Source organism: Choloepus didactylus, chromosome 4, assembly GCF_015220235.1.
Source record: "Choloepus didactylus isolate mChoDid1 chromosome 4, mChoDid1.pri, whole genome shotgun sequence".
Classification (NCBI taxonomy): Eukaryota; Metazoa; Chordata; class Mammalia; order Pilosa; family Megalonychidae; genus Choloepus; species Choloepus didactylus.
In genome coordinates, this window is record NC_051310.1 from 158,648,418 (window position 1) to 158,664,194 (window position 15,777).

Consider the following 15,777-nt stretch of genomic DNA (forward strand, 5'->3'; position numbering starts at 1 on the left):
TTTTGGTGGACAGTACTATGAATTTTAACCCATATATGTAGATTCATGTAATCACCAGCACAATTGGAATACAGAACAGTTTCATCATCCTGCAAACTCCCTCATGCTATCATTTTGTAGTCACATCTTCCCTCACCCCTATCTCTGGCAACCACTGATCTGTCATCCATCACTACAGATTTGTCTTTTTGAGAATGTCATAGAAATGGAATCAGACACAGTGTAACTTTCTGAGGCTGGCTTCTTTCATTCAACCTAGTGCCTTTGAGAATCCCCTGAGTTTTTCATGTTTCAATAGATTGTGCTTTTCATTGCTGAGGTACATTCCATTATATGCACGTACTGCAGTTCATCTAGCCATTCACCTTTGTGTTGCTTCCAGTTTTTGGTGGTTATGAAACATTTATAAACAAATGCTACAAACATTTGTGTACAGATTTTTGTGTGAACTTAAGTATTTGTTTCTGTAGAGTGAACATACAGGAATGGGAATGCTGGGTGCTATGGTGTTCTAGTTAGCTAATGCTGCCTTTTTGCAAAGCACCCGAAATGCATTGGCTTTTATAAAGGGGGTTTGTTTGGTTGCAAAGTTACAGTCTTAAGGCCATAAAGTGTCCAAGGTAAGGGGGTACCTTCACTGAAGGATGGCCATTGGTGTCCGGAAAACCTCTGTTAGCTCGGAAGGCATGTGGCTGACATCCGCTTGCTACCAGGTTACGTTTAGAAGTGGCGTTCTCCAAAATGTTGCTCTTGGGGCATTTTGTCCTCTCTTAGCTGCAGCTCCTCTTCAAAGTGTCACTCTCAGTTGCTCTCAGCTCCTGGGCATTCTTCAGAGTGTCCCTCTTGGCTGGAGCAAGCTCGCTCCTTCTGTCTGATCTTATATAGTGCCTTAGTAAACTAATCAAGGCCCATGCTGAATGGGCAGGGCCACACCTCCATGGAAATGATCCAATCAGAGTTATCACCTACAGTTGGGTGGGTCACATCTCCATGGAAACACTCAAAGAATTACAATCTAATCAACAATAATACATACGTCTGCCCACACAAGATTGCATCAAAGATAATGGCGTTTTGGGGGACATAATACATTCAAACTGGCACATACGGTAAGTGTATATTTATTTTATCAGAAACTGTCAAACTGTGATCTAAAGTGGCTGTACCATCCCGTATTCCCACCAGCAGTGTATGAGAGTTCTAGTTGTTCCACATCCACACAGGCTTTTGGTATTTTCAGCATTTTTAATTTTAACCCTTCTAAAAGATGTGTAGTGGCATTTCATTGTGGGTTTAATTTGCATTTTCCTAACGGCTAGTGAATTGAACATCTTTTCATGTGCCTATTTGCCATCCACATGTCCTCTTTGGTGAAGTGTCTGTTTGTGTCTTTTCCTCATTTTTAAATTGAGGTTTTGTTTTCTTACTGTTGAGTTTTGTGAGGATTCTGAATACCAGTCATTTGTCAGATACGTGATTTGCAGTTTCTCTTAGCCTATAGCTTGTCTTTTCACTCTCTTAACAGTGTCTTTCACAGAACATACGTTTTAAATTCTGGTGAAATCTGAATTATCAATTCTTTCTTTCATAGATTGCGCTTTTAGTGTCACATTTAACAACTCTTTGACTAACTCCAGGGTATGAAGATTTTCTCAGGTTTTCATTTTCTTCCCTAGAAGTTTTATAATTTTTTGTCTTATATTTAAGCCCATGATTCACTTAGAATTAATTTTTGTATAGGGTGTGAGACTTAGATTAAGGTTCACTTTTTGGCATGTGGTGGCATGATAATTAAATGAGGCAATACAGGCAACATAGTGGGCCCTCAATAAAACTTAGTTCTTTCCCTTTTATTTCAATAGCCTTGGATTGAAGGAACTGCTTCTCTGGTACATGTTGCTGACCTGTTGAGACTACAGATCCCCTTGCATTTCTTTTAGATCCCTGCATGAATTTCCAGCCCACAACATGGTAATCAACTTCTCCCATCTCCAGCTTTTTATAAATGACTCATTTCCCTTTGGATCTAAAATTTCCTTCATCCTTAGGTCTGCTTGGCTGTCACTCACCTTGGTTGAGGAACGGCAGTGTCCTTTATGATGGTGACTCTGGATAAAAATTCGCCTTCTCACAAATGTGGTAGTCAGGACCAGGTCTAGGAGGAGGCAATTTCATTCCATCGGCATGAAACTGAAGGAGACACTCACTCTCAGGGTAGTGCCAGAGCTTCCTTTAGTGACAGTCTCCTTAACCTTTGCACCCTAGTTGTCTTTCTTGCCTCGTCCTAGTCCTGGTGGCAGTTTCTTGTGGGGAAAGACCTTAGAGAAGGAGCAGTGATGGCATGGGCTCAGGAGTTGGGGAGAGCAGATTGTGAGTAAAGCCCATTATTCTCATTACTGCTAAAATACAGTGAAGCCGACTGGAACTATACTCTGTAGCTCAGTGAATCATCTCTTTACCTCACTCATCACACATTCTTTCCTTGATATGTGTGAATGGTAAAGCTTTTATGAATTTGAAGACCACTCTTACAATAAAACATTTATTAAAACAAATGGCTACTTTTTGAGAATGCCTTAAATTCTTAAAACCCTGCCTTGACTCATTAAGGACCTACCTGTCAAGCCACCACATGGTGCACAAATCTGTGAGGGTAAAAGTTGCTGGAGACGGATGGTATTTTGGCAAGTCTGAAGGTGCCTCCTAAGTCTGAGGTCTCTGATGAAGACATCCGGTTCCACCTGGTGACAAGGTTTGTGAATGAGGCAGTCATGTGCCTGCAGGAAGGGATCCTGGCCACACCTGCAGAAGGAGACATTGGCGCAGTCTTTGGGCTCGGCTTCCCCCCTTGTCTAGAAGGGCCGTTCCGCCTTGTGTACCTATACGGTGGGCAGAAGGTTGTGGATGGGCTCAGGAAGTACGAGGCTGCCTATGGGAACAAGTTCACCCTGTGCCAGCTGCTAATTGACCAAGCTAACAGCCCTAACAAGAAGTTTTACCAGTGAGTGGGCCTCGTGCCTTGTTCAGTAAGCTCACTAACCCCTGGCTGTGGGCTGCACTGGGCCTCTGTCATACTAGGTCTAGATATCTCCGAGTCACCAGAAGGGAAACCAACTCTGGCATCAGGTTTGATCCTTCTTTAAAGTGCCTTCAGTCCTGAAAAAAAAAGTTGCTGGAGGGACTGTGGCTGCTGGAGAGGCAACCCCCAGGTTCCCAGGGAAGAGCCTGGCATTGGGGTGGGGTGGGAGGAACAGATATTTTCCTGTCGGGTTTTTTATCCGGATTCCAACAGCAGTGAACATCCCTGTCTTGGTTTGCCAGGGCTACTGCAACAAAGCACCACAGACTGGTTGGTTTAAACAACAGAGACTTACTGTCTTGCTGTTCTTTCGAGGCTAGATGTCCGAAATCAAATTGTTGGCATGGCCACGCTTCCTCTGGTAATCCATGGCCTTCCTTGGTTCATGGTGGCATGGCCAATCTCAGCCTCCATCCCATGGCCATCTATCTCCCTCCCTCTGTCTCTCTCTCCCTCTCTCCCTCCTGCCTGTATTCAACTTTCTTCTACTTATGAGGATGCTAATCATATTGGATTAAAGGCTCACCCTAATCCAATTAGTAACATCTTAGAAGATCCTATTTACAAATAAATTCACACTCACAGGACTAAGGGTTGGGCCTTGAACAAGTCTTTTCAGGGGACACAGTTCAATCCATAACTCCAGGAGGAACTAGCTCTTTTATATTTCTCTTGGAGTCTCTCAGTTGTCCAGAGACCATCTTCCCATGACAGTCTTTTCCTTTTCATCTGGGCAGTTTCTCCTGCAGACCCTGTGATGCTATGGCTGTCTTATCACTCTCAGCTTCCGTTGGGCTGACACACTACTTGGCCCTTAACTTCTGCATCTCAGAATTACCACTGTAGCAATCTTATCTTTTCTGGGTGGGCTGGGGCACTCACTGTCTTCCACAGAGGCTCACTTGATGCTCATAGTGGTGGCTGTGGTGGGCCCAGAGCCTGTTGGAGGCTGGGGCCCAATTCAGCTTGCAGCTCAGCCCAGCTCCCCGCAGTCCCCACTGGCCCTGCCACTTCTAATGGGTCTGGCAGGCAGAGTAGGCTGACCACTGCTCTCATTCCTCCAATTGCCCAGTTTCCTGGGAAGAAGAGTTGCTCAGTGATTGTGCTGTCTATGGGATCTGGAGTGCATGGGGTCTCAGCTGTAACTCAGTGGGTATATCCTAGGCAAATAGTACAAATAGGAGCACTGCTCCTTGCATTGCATATTTTAAAATGCTTATTTAATTATGAGAATATAAAACAAGAGTTAGAAAAAAGAAAAATCCTTTTACTTACCATTCTAACGTAAGTTTTTTAATTTCTGAAATCCTTCCAGTTTTTTAAGCACACTTACCTGTTTTTCACAGAGTATGTAATCAGTTTTGTATATTATGTGTTCTTTATTTTATGTCTGTACTGATTAGTGGCAAAGCTGGAACCCAGGCTTTGTGGGCTGTCAGGCAGTGGGGAAGGTGGAGGGGTCTCCCTGGTCTGGACCAGTAGAAGCAGCTATTTCCAGCTCTAGCTTCACAGGATTCCTTATGGGAGCTCTTTAATTGGAGGCTCCTGAGAATTTCCTGGAGTTCATGCCCTATTTCTTTTGGATTAGAGTGTGGATGCCTTCGAGTATACTGATCCCAGGTCCGGATGCTGATGGGTATGGCTTTTAGAGGGCAGGTGCCTTGGAGGAGGAAATTTTGGAAACCCTGGGCTAATTTAGGTATTCTTTTTCTGGAAGACTTGGAGAGACAGTATCTTTCTGGGAAAAATGCCAGTTGAATTTGGGTGGCTCTGATGTGCTTTTGGGACCAGGTTCACTCAGATGTTCTTGGGGACCCCTCTCCTGGGCTAGAATGGACCTGCCTTGTACACAACTCCAGAGGCCTGATCACCTCTTTCTGTTGTGACTGCTGCAGTAGACAGACCCCCTCTTGGGGATGTCGAAGGGTCATTCTCCTCTCCCACACAACCTGTGATCGTGTGCTTGAGAAACTTCCTTACTCCTTGCTTGGCAGGCAGAGTTCTGAGGGGGATGACAGGGCAGGTGGGTGTAAGAACACAATATGTCAGCAGCCAGGCCTGGAGCTATCTCTGGAAATAGTCATGGGAAGTTTTTATGGTACTCTGGCCAGAGTGGCGGAGGCACAGTTTGTGGGAGGAAGAGAAGTGAGAGAGAAGGAGAAGCATGAGGAGGAGGAAGAAGAGGGGGCAGTGGAGGAAGAGTAAAAATCAGTGCCAATATTACTATGCATGTTAAATCCTATCATGCAGGTCAAAATATTTTCTTTAATAATCCATAACACCACACAATGTACAGGGAAATCAGTATTCACGATTATTGATTTGGCAAGAAAGGGGCTCGGTGCAATTCTTCGTTCAAGCTAGAGAGGAGGTCTTGGACCCCTTCCTGGGGAGCAAACCAGGCAGGGAAGTGACTGCAGAAAGGAGTCACACACACATGCTGGAGGCTGCATATCTTTTATTGGGGATACAACCAGCAGGGCCTTTGTGTGTCTCTGAGAGCCTCCTGGGCTCAGGCAGGAGCCAGGCTTCTGTAGAATCCCAGGGCTACTCAGGGAGAGCTCTGGCTTTGGGACTAGCCAGGCTTCTGTGGCTCATTGCCCTTTAGGACTTCATTAATCCAGGTCACGTATGAGGAGATTCGAGTGAAGACAGCAGGAGGTTTTGCATTAGTTCGCACATAAGATGAGATACCATGGGCCACCCCATCACACAGAAGGGGGCCCCCGGAGTCTCCCTGTGGGTTGGAGAAAGCAGAGGCTGAGCAGAGGCAATCCTTCTCTCCCTACTGTCACCTTGTCCTGGCTCCCTCAGTGCCCTGGTTAGCCCCAGGTTATTCCAGACTCAGGCCAGGAGTCCTTGTTCCTTATGGAGTCCTAAATTATGTGATTAATGCCTTTTTCTCTCTCTGGAGTAAAAACACAACTCTAGACCCTGACTGCCTCAACCTTCTTCCTCTCTCTTCTGGGCAGAAGGCAGTGGACTGGATGGGAAGGCTAGAGACAGGACTTGGGTATGGGAGGATGGAACCCCACAGGGGAATTCTAGTTCTCACTGTCCTAGAAACACAGGAACACAGACACCAGTGTCTCTACTAGGGAACTTCCTGACCCAACCCCCTCCCAGGAGGATGCTGTCTCCCAGAGACTGCTATGTGGGAGAAGTAGAGGTAGATGGTCACCTTGTATATTGAGCTTTTCTTCCTGGGACTGCCTGCACAGATTTGGAGTCTACGGCTGTAAAACAGGAAGCGGTAGCAGGCCCTGGCATCCATGATTCTCAGCTTCACTTCTCTCAGAGTATCTGACACTGGCTCCTTCACCCCTATTTTTCCCCAGCCAGTGGCCAAGCACATTCTCTGGGGTGGAATGATGGCAGACTGTGTGGGCAGTGGAACGATCCCCACACTGTTGGTCAGCTTAGCTTTACTTTGTAGCTATGAAGCAAAGGAGAGCAGATGGATTGTTGGTCCCAGGGAATGTGGGGCTATAGAGGGGGTGGCAGAGGCCCCCTGGGGCAGGGCCAAGAGCTTCTGCTTAAAGGGATGGTAGGGTGATATGGAGTGGGAGGGTGGAGCCCAAGGAATTAGGTTGGAAGAGAGAGAATGAGGTCAGGAGAAGAGTTAAGGGAGGGGAAATTTAGAATTGAAAGAAAAATGATGGCACCTTCAGTAACATGATATCATTGAGAAGCAGAAAAGAGCTGTATTTTGGGTGAACGATTTGTTCTGTGACCAACAGCTTCTGCCATGTGGATTCTTCCTGTGTCATGTCATGAGCTCCAAGAGTGACGGTAATATTCCTGTTGAGGGAGAAAAGAGAGGCAGGAAAAGGAGCTGGTGTCCTGAGAAGGGCCCATTCCAAGAAAAGGGACACCAGGCCCTCTTCTTTCCCCGAGGGGCTCAGATCTTACTCCGGACAGAGGATACCTCCAGGAATCACAGCCAACTCAGCCAATTCCCAGCCTTCTCGGGGAGGGCAGGGCCCTGAAAGATACATGGGACCGAGATAGCTCTGCTGGCACTAGGATGAGAAGATGGTCCAGTTCCTCCCAATATATGACTCTGATCATCCAGAGATGAGCGGGGCACAAGGACCTGTCCTCAGGCCCCTCCAAAGCTGGGTATAATTCTGGTTCCTACGGTGCCTCACATGGAAAGAGGACAAGTCAAAGATTTCTTACCTTCCTTTGCAATGAGCGGCTGTCATCACAAATTCTGGACTTACGAGAAACCCACCACATGTGCCAACATGAGTCTCATTAGTGATGATTTCTAGATTGGCCATGTAGGGGTGGGAGTGTGGCTTGGATTCAATGCCATCGATAATTTCCCCTGAAACAGAGAACCGTGGTCCCCAAACAGGCCCACAGAGTCTTCAGACAGAGCACTGGGTGAGGAAAATGGGGTTAAAGCTGAGAGAATCCACCTGAGCCACATCCTTACTTCTTTGGTAGCTCAGCCCCTCTGTGTAGCTGTCCTTTTTATTGGTTTTCTCTACCCCAAACCATCCCATCAGCCCTCATCTTACTTTCCAGAATACAATGGCCAACACAATTCTGAGCTGCCATTTCAACATTTCTTCACGCCCTTATCTTGATCTCCTCAACACAGGAGTAAGGCCAGAGAAGGAACACAAATCAGACTCGTTGGGTATTTTCAGGACAACAGGTTAAGAGGAATTCCAAAGCCAGCTATGATTCTTTCTCCACTCAAGATTTCTTGTCCCTGGAAAGAGTATGATTCTTCCAGGTAGAAGTTCCCCCTGGAATGCTTGCAAAAGAATCCTGCAACCTTATTTTAAGGTCTTTTCTGGCCCAGGACTTTAATTTGGGAATAGGAGCTGAGCCCCAGAGGAGAGGTGGTTATATCTTAGACTCACCAGCTCCAGCTTCAGGAGGCCAGAGAGAGGCCAACAGAAGGAGGAAGGCGTGCACCTTTCCAGTGTTGCTGCCCATGGTGAGATTCTTCTCTCACCGCTATTCCTTGCCCCTGCTTTTATAAACCCAGAAGTAGAAGAGAGGGCAGGACTAGAAACCACAGAAACCATTTATCTAGTCACATTTTTGGCTTTCACTCTGACCTGGTTATCTTCCTGATCAGAAGTTCTCACAAGTCTCCTCTCCGCTCTGATGAAGTTGTGGTCCTATCCTAAGAGTTCTGGCTCCTAGGATGAGGCGTATACCTTTCTCCTCTAGAACATCTAGAGGCACAATCGTAACACAGGGGGAGAGGAAATTTTAGATGCTGTGGGGATCTAGAACAGGGATTGGCAAACCTTTTCTTTAAAGAGCCAGATAGTAAATATTTTCGACTCTGTGGGCCATACTGTCTCTGTGGCAACTATTCAAGTCTATAGCATGAATGCAGCCATAGACAATATGTGAACAAATTGGTCTAGCTATGTTTCAATAAAACTTTATTTACAAAAAATTGGTGGTGAGCCAATTTGGCCTGTAGGCCCTATAGCTTACCTGCCGCTGCTCTAGAAGATCAGCCCTTCTTCAAATCCAAACAATCAGTAGAAGAACAGACTGTGGCAGTCAGAGAGGAGAATTAAAAAGGAGAATTCACTGTATGTCTACAGTATGTTTGGCACTGAGGATTTTTTTTAACTGCAATTTTATTGAGATATATTCACATAACATACAATCATTCAGAGTGTGCAATCAATTGTTCACAGTATCATCATATGGTTGTACATTCATCGCCACAATCAATCTTTGAACATTTTCATTACTCCAAAAAATAAAATAAGAATTAAAATAAAAAGATTTTCCAAAATGTCCCCTTTTCCTCCTCCCCCCCAAAAAAGTTCATTTATTTTTTTAAATACAGTTTTATTGTGATATATTCACCCATCTTAAGTCATCCATAGTGTACAATTGATTACTCACCGCACCATCATACATTTGTGCATCCATCACCAGAATCAATTTTTGAAACTTTCCCTTACTCCAAGATAAAAATAAAAGCAAAAAATAACACTTAGATCTTTGCATCCCCTCCATCCCACCCTATTCTTTATCTAATTTTTGTCCCCATTTTTCTGCTCATGGCACTGATAGGATTTTACATGCATCTTCTTATTTAACTTTTGTAACAATCATTTTGGATAAATATTATGATACCTGTTTTATAGAACACTCAACTGAAACTTAGAATGCTACATAGCTAGTAAACACCGGAGGAAAGATTCAAAATAAAAATTTTCAGAATCTGAAACTCACACTTTTTCCATTGTACTAATTTGAATAATAAGGGGTGTGGGATGAAGAAATAGGCCAAAGAATGAGGAAAGGAATGGAATATATAAAGGAGAACAGTTATGTTCTCTAGTGGGTGGTGGGGTTTGCTTAAGCATTGAGAGTCACAGTTGTTTGATAAAAAAATGATATCTGTACCTGTTCCCATTTGAGGTGTTACTCTGGATCCTCATTATTACATGTATCATTGAGAAAGGAAAAAATTGTCAGTTAAACAATGACATACCACTGATTAAAAGGTCCCTTCCTGTTCTAACAATGTTAAAATGTGACTTTTTTTGCATCTTGGAATTAATGAAATATGGTATATTCCAGATGTGTGTTTCATCTCATTCACCCTCACATGAATCCTGAGAAGCATTATTGCTCCCATTTTACGAAACATGGGGAAACTGAGGTGTAGAGAATTTGAGTCACCGGACAAGATATAGCTTATAAACATCACAACTGTGTGTCAAACCATGTCTGTTTGACTCCAGTTTCAGTATCTTTCCTTATTAACAAAAACAACAAGAGTCTAGAGAGGACTTTTTTTTTTTCAACTCCCACAATTTAAAAGTTTTGATTCTTATAATAAATTGCTATTTTATCACACTCAGGCTGGTTCTGCCTCTCTGTCTGAACCCTAAGTGATAGACATATTGGTACTGGAAGTGGGTCCAGGGGAACCTAACTGTAGATTTTGTGAGTTGGTTCTGGGTGATCTGCTATAAATTCTCTAATCCACATATATTCAAAGACATTAATGACCCTGTTGTATGTGGTGAAGGGTATTAGTTACAAGTGATCATTTATGACATGCAGTAGCAAAATTGTTACTTAAATGATCACTAGTAGATACCTGTAATCAAAGGCAAGGCTTTGGGTGACCAAGTATTTACTGTCATAGAACATATCAGTGGAAATAAGGAGTACAATGGGGTTGATTGCTTCTAAGTACACTAGGGTACACTAAGTACAAAGAAAATGATGAGCTTAAGGTCTAAGAAGGGACCAGAAATCTTACAAGACTGCCACAAAGAATCTTGTATTATCTCACATGGCTTCAGGTCTGAGATTTCTGAAAACCAAACCTAAGTAATCCTGTGAGTGGCTTACAACACATTGTGAATTTTCAACCTCTAGAGTCTCTTATGTAAACTTAAGACATTAATTTGGAAAAAAGCAAGACTCAGAATTGGAGTGAGAATGTATTTGGGCAGATTCTGATAAAGTTGAGGACCTTGAACTCCTAAAGTTCTCCAGTCTTCCTTTATCAATAAAAGCAGCCCATTTTCTCTGGGATGGGGAGGCTAGTCTCCCCTTGCCTGGAGTATTGGTGATGTGGACTCTCCTCAGTTTCTCCTCCCATCTCACCCCAACCTTTTATGGCTTCTAGATTTATAACCAGACTCAAATCACAGTAGGTCCCAGGGGTAAGTATGATCCATGAGGAGTTGCAATAGAGTTCAGAACAACTGCAGGAGTTTTGCAAATTTTTATCAACAGAAACCTGGGGAATACTAATAGGGATGAATCTTAAGGGTGTTGGAGCAGGCTGACTTTGTTGATGGGGTGCACCAAGTAGAGATTCTAGTTTCAAGCTTATTGCAGTGGCTCTGTTTGCCTGGTTAGTTGGATTGAAATATGGACTCAAAGGTGGCCTATAGTAAGTGAAGTTGACATGTCAGACTTCTTTGGCATACTGTAGAAGGCATCCAAAAGCTTAGGGAATCAGAAGGTAGAGTGGATTTATTATGCAAGACTGGCTCACCATCTCCTAAGTTTGTCTCCCAGGAGGGTTCAGAGGGCACTTCCTTCATCAAAGCTGTGAGAAATACATTAAGGAGGGAAGCACCAGCATTCTTGAAGAGTTCTGTGATGGCTATTCACTGCAGGTCTAGAGTAACAGTGGCAACTGCTGCTATTGATCTGGGCTTCCTGAGTGATGATGGAATCCCAGGGTGGGAGAAGCCAGGGTGCCAGAGACAAGGAAGGCTTAGTGTTACGTGGTAATGGGTATCAAAGTTGAGGTAGAAATCAAAACAGTTTGACAAATAGAGGTCTTTGACTTTGACTAATTGATCATGGTGTTTCTAGAACTGAAATAGATAGGCAGTCTACTAAAGTCTTCCTTGATTTGCTGATGTCCCATATATCAATTTTTTAAAGAGTTCAGGCTTTTTGTGTCTTATTTAAGAAATCTTTGTCCAAACCAGGGTCATTATACATTTTCTCCTAGAGTTTTTTTTTTAATTCAATTTTATTGAGATATATTCACATACCATGCAGTCACACAAAGAATACATTCAATTGTTCACAGTACCATTATATAGTTGTACGTTCATCAACAAAATTAATTTTTGAACATTTTCATTACCACACACACACAAAAAATAAGAATAAAAAATAAAGTGAAAAAGAGCAATTAATGTAGAAAAGAACACTGGGTGCCTTTTTTTTTTTTTTTTTTTTTTGCCCCCATTTTTCTACTCATCCATCCATACACTGGACAAAGGGGAGTATGATCCACTTGGCTTTCCCAATCACGGTGTCAATCCTCATAAGCTACATTTTTATACAATCATCTTCAAGCTTCAAGGGTTCTGGGTTGTAATTTGATAGTTTCAGGTATTTACTGCTAGCTATTCCAATTCATTAGAACCTAAAAAGGGTTGTCTAAATTGTGCATAAGAGTGCCCACCAGAGTGACCTCTCGACTCCTTTTGGAATCTCTCTGCCACTGAAGCTTATTTCATTTCCTTTCACATCCCCCTTTTGGCCAAGAAGATGTTCTCCATCCCATGATCCAGGTCTAGATTCCTCCCTGGGAGTCATATTCCACATTGTCAGAGAGATTTACTCCGTTGGGTGACACTTCTAGAGGTTTTATAGTTTTAGCTCTGTGATCTCTCTTAAGTTACTTTTTATATATGGTGTGAGGTGATGGTCAAGGTCCTTTTTTTTCCTGCACCATTTATTAAAAAGAATTTCCTTTCTCCATAGACTTGCCTTGGCTCCTTGCTATGCATGAGTCTATTTCTGGATTCTGTTCTATGGATGTATATGTCTATCCTTATGCTAGATGCACACCATCTTGATTACTGTAGCTTTACAATAAGTCTTGAAATCAGGTAGTATAAGTTCCTCATTTTCAAAATTATTTTGGCTACTTTAAGTCCATTGCATTTCCATATACATTTTAAAATAAGTTTATCTATTTCTACAAAAATCCTGCAGGATTTTGATTTGTACTGCATTGAATCCAGAGCTCAATTTAGTTATAATTGACATCTTAACAGTATTGAGTCCTCTGATTCATAAACATGGCATATCTTTCCATTTATTGCAGTGTTTTAAAGATTTCAATATTGCACATCTGAGAAGGTTTTGCACGTCATTTGTCAAATTTATGCATGGGTATTTAATATTTTGACGCTATTGTAAATATTTTAAAATTAAATTTCAGTTTTTAAATTGTTAATTGTTCTCATTTTTATTCTGTTAATAGGGTGAATTGCAATGATTGATTTTTGAATGTTAACCTATCTTTACAACCCTAGGATAAACTCCACTTGATCGTGATGCATTATCCCTTTCTGTGTTGTTAGATTTGCTTTTCTAAAACTTTGTTAAGAATTTTTGCAGATATTATTGTGGTAGGCAGCCTCTAAGATGGTACCTGATGAACTTTGCCTCCTGGGACCTATGTCCTTGGGTGATCTCCTCCCCCTAAATGTGGGCTAGGCTTCTTGACTCACTTCTAATTAATAGAACATTGCAGAAGCATGAATGTCACTTTTGAAATTAAGTTGCAAACAGAATGTGACTTTCATCTTGGGGTCTTCCTCTCTCCCTCCTTCTCCCTTGGAGCTTTTGCACTGGGAGAAGCAGGCTGGCTTATTGTGCACAGGCCCTTAGTCACACAGCCTAAGAGGAACTGAACTCCAGTCTGCGTGGAACTGAAGCCTGCCAGTAACCACAAGAGACAAAGACGTGGCGCCTTCAGCCTCAGTTGAGTACTTCAGCCGAGAGCACAGCCCCAGACAGCAGCTCAATAAACCTCATGAGAGAACTTGAGCCAGGAGTCCTTAGCTAAGCCATGCCTGGATTCCTAACCCACAGAAATTGTGATATAATAAATGTTTGTTTTTTTAGGCCAGTAAAGTTTTGGGTAACCTTTTACGCAGTGATAGGTAATTACTAACATGTTCATGAGGGATATTTGTCTGTGTTTTTCATTTGTTGCAATGTGTTTGGTTTAGAATCAGGGTAGTACTGATCTCAAAGAATTTTCTAAATGTTTGGTAGAATTGGTATTATTTTTCCTTAAACGTTTGCTAGAATTCATCAGTGAAGCCATCCACATTTGAAGCTTTCTTTCTAACCGACAGAAATTGTGATATTTTGTGGGAAGATTTTTAAGTATGAGATATAGCACGATCAAGGTTATTTCCTATTTCTCAATGAGTGAACTTTAGTAGTTCCCATTTCACCTAATTTGTCAAATTTATGGGCATGAAGTTATGCATAATATTCCCTTATTATCCTTTTGATATTTGTAGAATCTGTAGTGATGTCACCTCTCATTGCTGATATTGGTAGTTGTGTCTTTGTTCTTTTTTTTTCTTGATCAGTCTGGCTATTGATCTCAAATAATCAGTTTATGGCTTCATTGATTTTCTATATTGTTTCTCTTTTCTAGTTCTTTAATATTGCTCTTATCTTTATTATTTCTTCTGTTTACTTTGGGTTTAATTCTCTCTTTTTCTAGTTTGTTTAAGATGGAATCTTAGGTAATTGGTTTGAGACTTTTCTTCTTTTTTAATTTTTGTTACATATATTTTGAATGATTGATTTTATATATAGGCATATTTAAAATTGTGTTTTTCTAGAGATTTGTAACTTTTATTTTTGTATTTTGAAAATATTCATCCCAAATCATGCTTTTTATTAACCAGTTGTTCTGGTTTTAGTATAATCTCATCAGGTCTATTTTGGGTAGTGTTTACCAGGTATATCTTTTTCCATTCCTTTATTACCAACCTTTTAACATTCTTATGAGGAAGCAAACATTTGGCTGTTTTTTTCCTTCAAATCTGGTATTTGTCTTTAGCCCATGTGTGGAGTTCATTGACAATTTGTTGAATTACTTATATTTGGAATTATTTATGGGAACTTATTTTATAGTCTGTTGACTCTGATTTTTTTCCTTTCCTGTCTGCTTTTATAATGACTGAGTTTTAAAATATTTCTATTTCTCTTTTCAGTAGTGTGGAAATAATACACCCTATTTCTATCTTTTTAGTGTGTTTTAACCCTCAAAAATTTAACCCGGTACTTGAAGTAATAAAATGCAATATTAAGCAGTGTCTACCCTCTTCCTGAAAAAGTCAAGAAGCTTATAACACCATAACTCCTATCATCTTTTCCTATTTCGCTCTTTTCGTTGTTGTTTTTCTCTTATTTCCTTTCCAAATTAGCCATCATCATTATTAATTTGGTTTACAAGTGCTAGCTTGTTTAGATTTACCCTCGTGTTCAGCAATGTCTTTTACTCACCATTTTGTCTTGCCTCTCTCTTTTCTTTTTCCTGAAGAATATCTTTAGAACTTCCTTTGATGAGAGTATCTTCCTTTTGTTTGCTCAGAAAGTTTTTCTTTTTGTTCTTGAACGATAGTTTAGCTGCTTGTAAAATTCTGGGTTGACAGTTTTTGTTTTCTCTCAACACTATGAAGAATTTATTCTACTAGTTTCTCATGTTCATTTTTGCTGTTGAAGAGTCTGTTGCCACATTAGTTTTTTTTTTTTTTAATTAAATTCAGTTTTATTGAAATACATTCACACACCATACAATTATCCATGGTATACAATCCACTGTCCACAGTATGATAACATAGTTATGTGTTCCCCACCACAGTCTATCTCTGAACATTTTCCTTACATCAGAAAGAAGCAGAGCAAGAATAAAAAATAAAAGTGAAAAAAGAACACCCAAATCATCCCCCCATCCCACCCCATTTGTCCTTTAGTTTTTATCCCCATTTTTCTACTCATCCATACCCTAGATAAAGGGGGTGTGATCCACAAGGTCTTCACAATCACACTGTCACCCCTTGTAATCTACATTATTATATAATTGTCTTCAGGAGTCCAGACTGCTGGGTTGGAGTTTGGTAGTTTCAGGTATTTACTTCTAGCTATTCCAATACATTAAAACCTAAGAGGTGTTATCTATATAGTGCATAAGAATGTCCACCAGCCACATTAGTTTTTACACCTTTTCCAGTAATGTCTTTTTTTTCCTTCTGGTTGCCTTTGAGATTTTTATTTTTGATTTTGGTATTTGCAATTTTAATACAGTATGTCTAAGTTTGTATTTCCTTTTAATTGATCATGATTAATTTATTTTTGCTCCCTAAATCTGAGAACTGTCTTTCCTAAATTTGAAAACA

The 15,777-nt window shown here is 41.3% G+C and overlaps 1 protein-coding gene across 3 annotated transcripts; it reads right to left on the reverse strand.

The window, feature by feature from the left end:
- Positions 1-5,520: 5,520 nt before the first annotated feature.
- Positions 5,521-7,928, reverse strand: LOC119532366 (mast cell protease 4-like). Of its 3 annotated transcripts, XM_037834710.1 has the most exons (5): positions 7,262-7,348; positions 6,992-7,064; positions 6,745-6,880; positions 6,261-6,515; positions 5,521-5,816 (listed from the first exon to the last, which is right to left on the reverse strand). In XM_037834710.1, exons 3-5 carry the CDS (start codon positions 6,847-6,849, stop codon positions 5,655-5,657), a joined length of 522 nt encoding a protein of 173 aa, XP_037690638.1. In that variant the 5' UTR covers positions 6,850-6,880; positions 6,992-7,064; positions 7,262-7,348; the 3' UTR covers positions 5,521-5,654. The 3 variants fall into 3 exon arrangements, with proteins under 3 accessions (XP_037690638.1, XP_037690636.1, XP_037690637.1); XM_037834708.1 differs by lacking the exon at positions 6,992-7,064 and having other exon boundaries at positions 7,262-7,928; XM_037834709.1 differs by having other exon boundaries at positions 6,745-7,064.
- Positions 7,929-15,777: the final 7,849 nt, after the last annotated feature.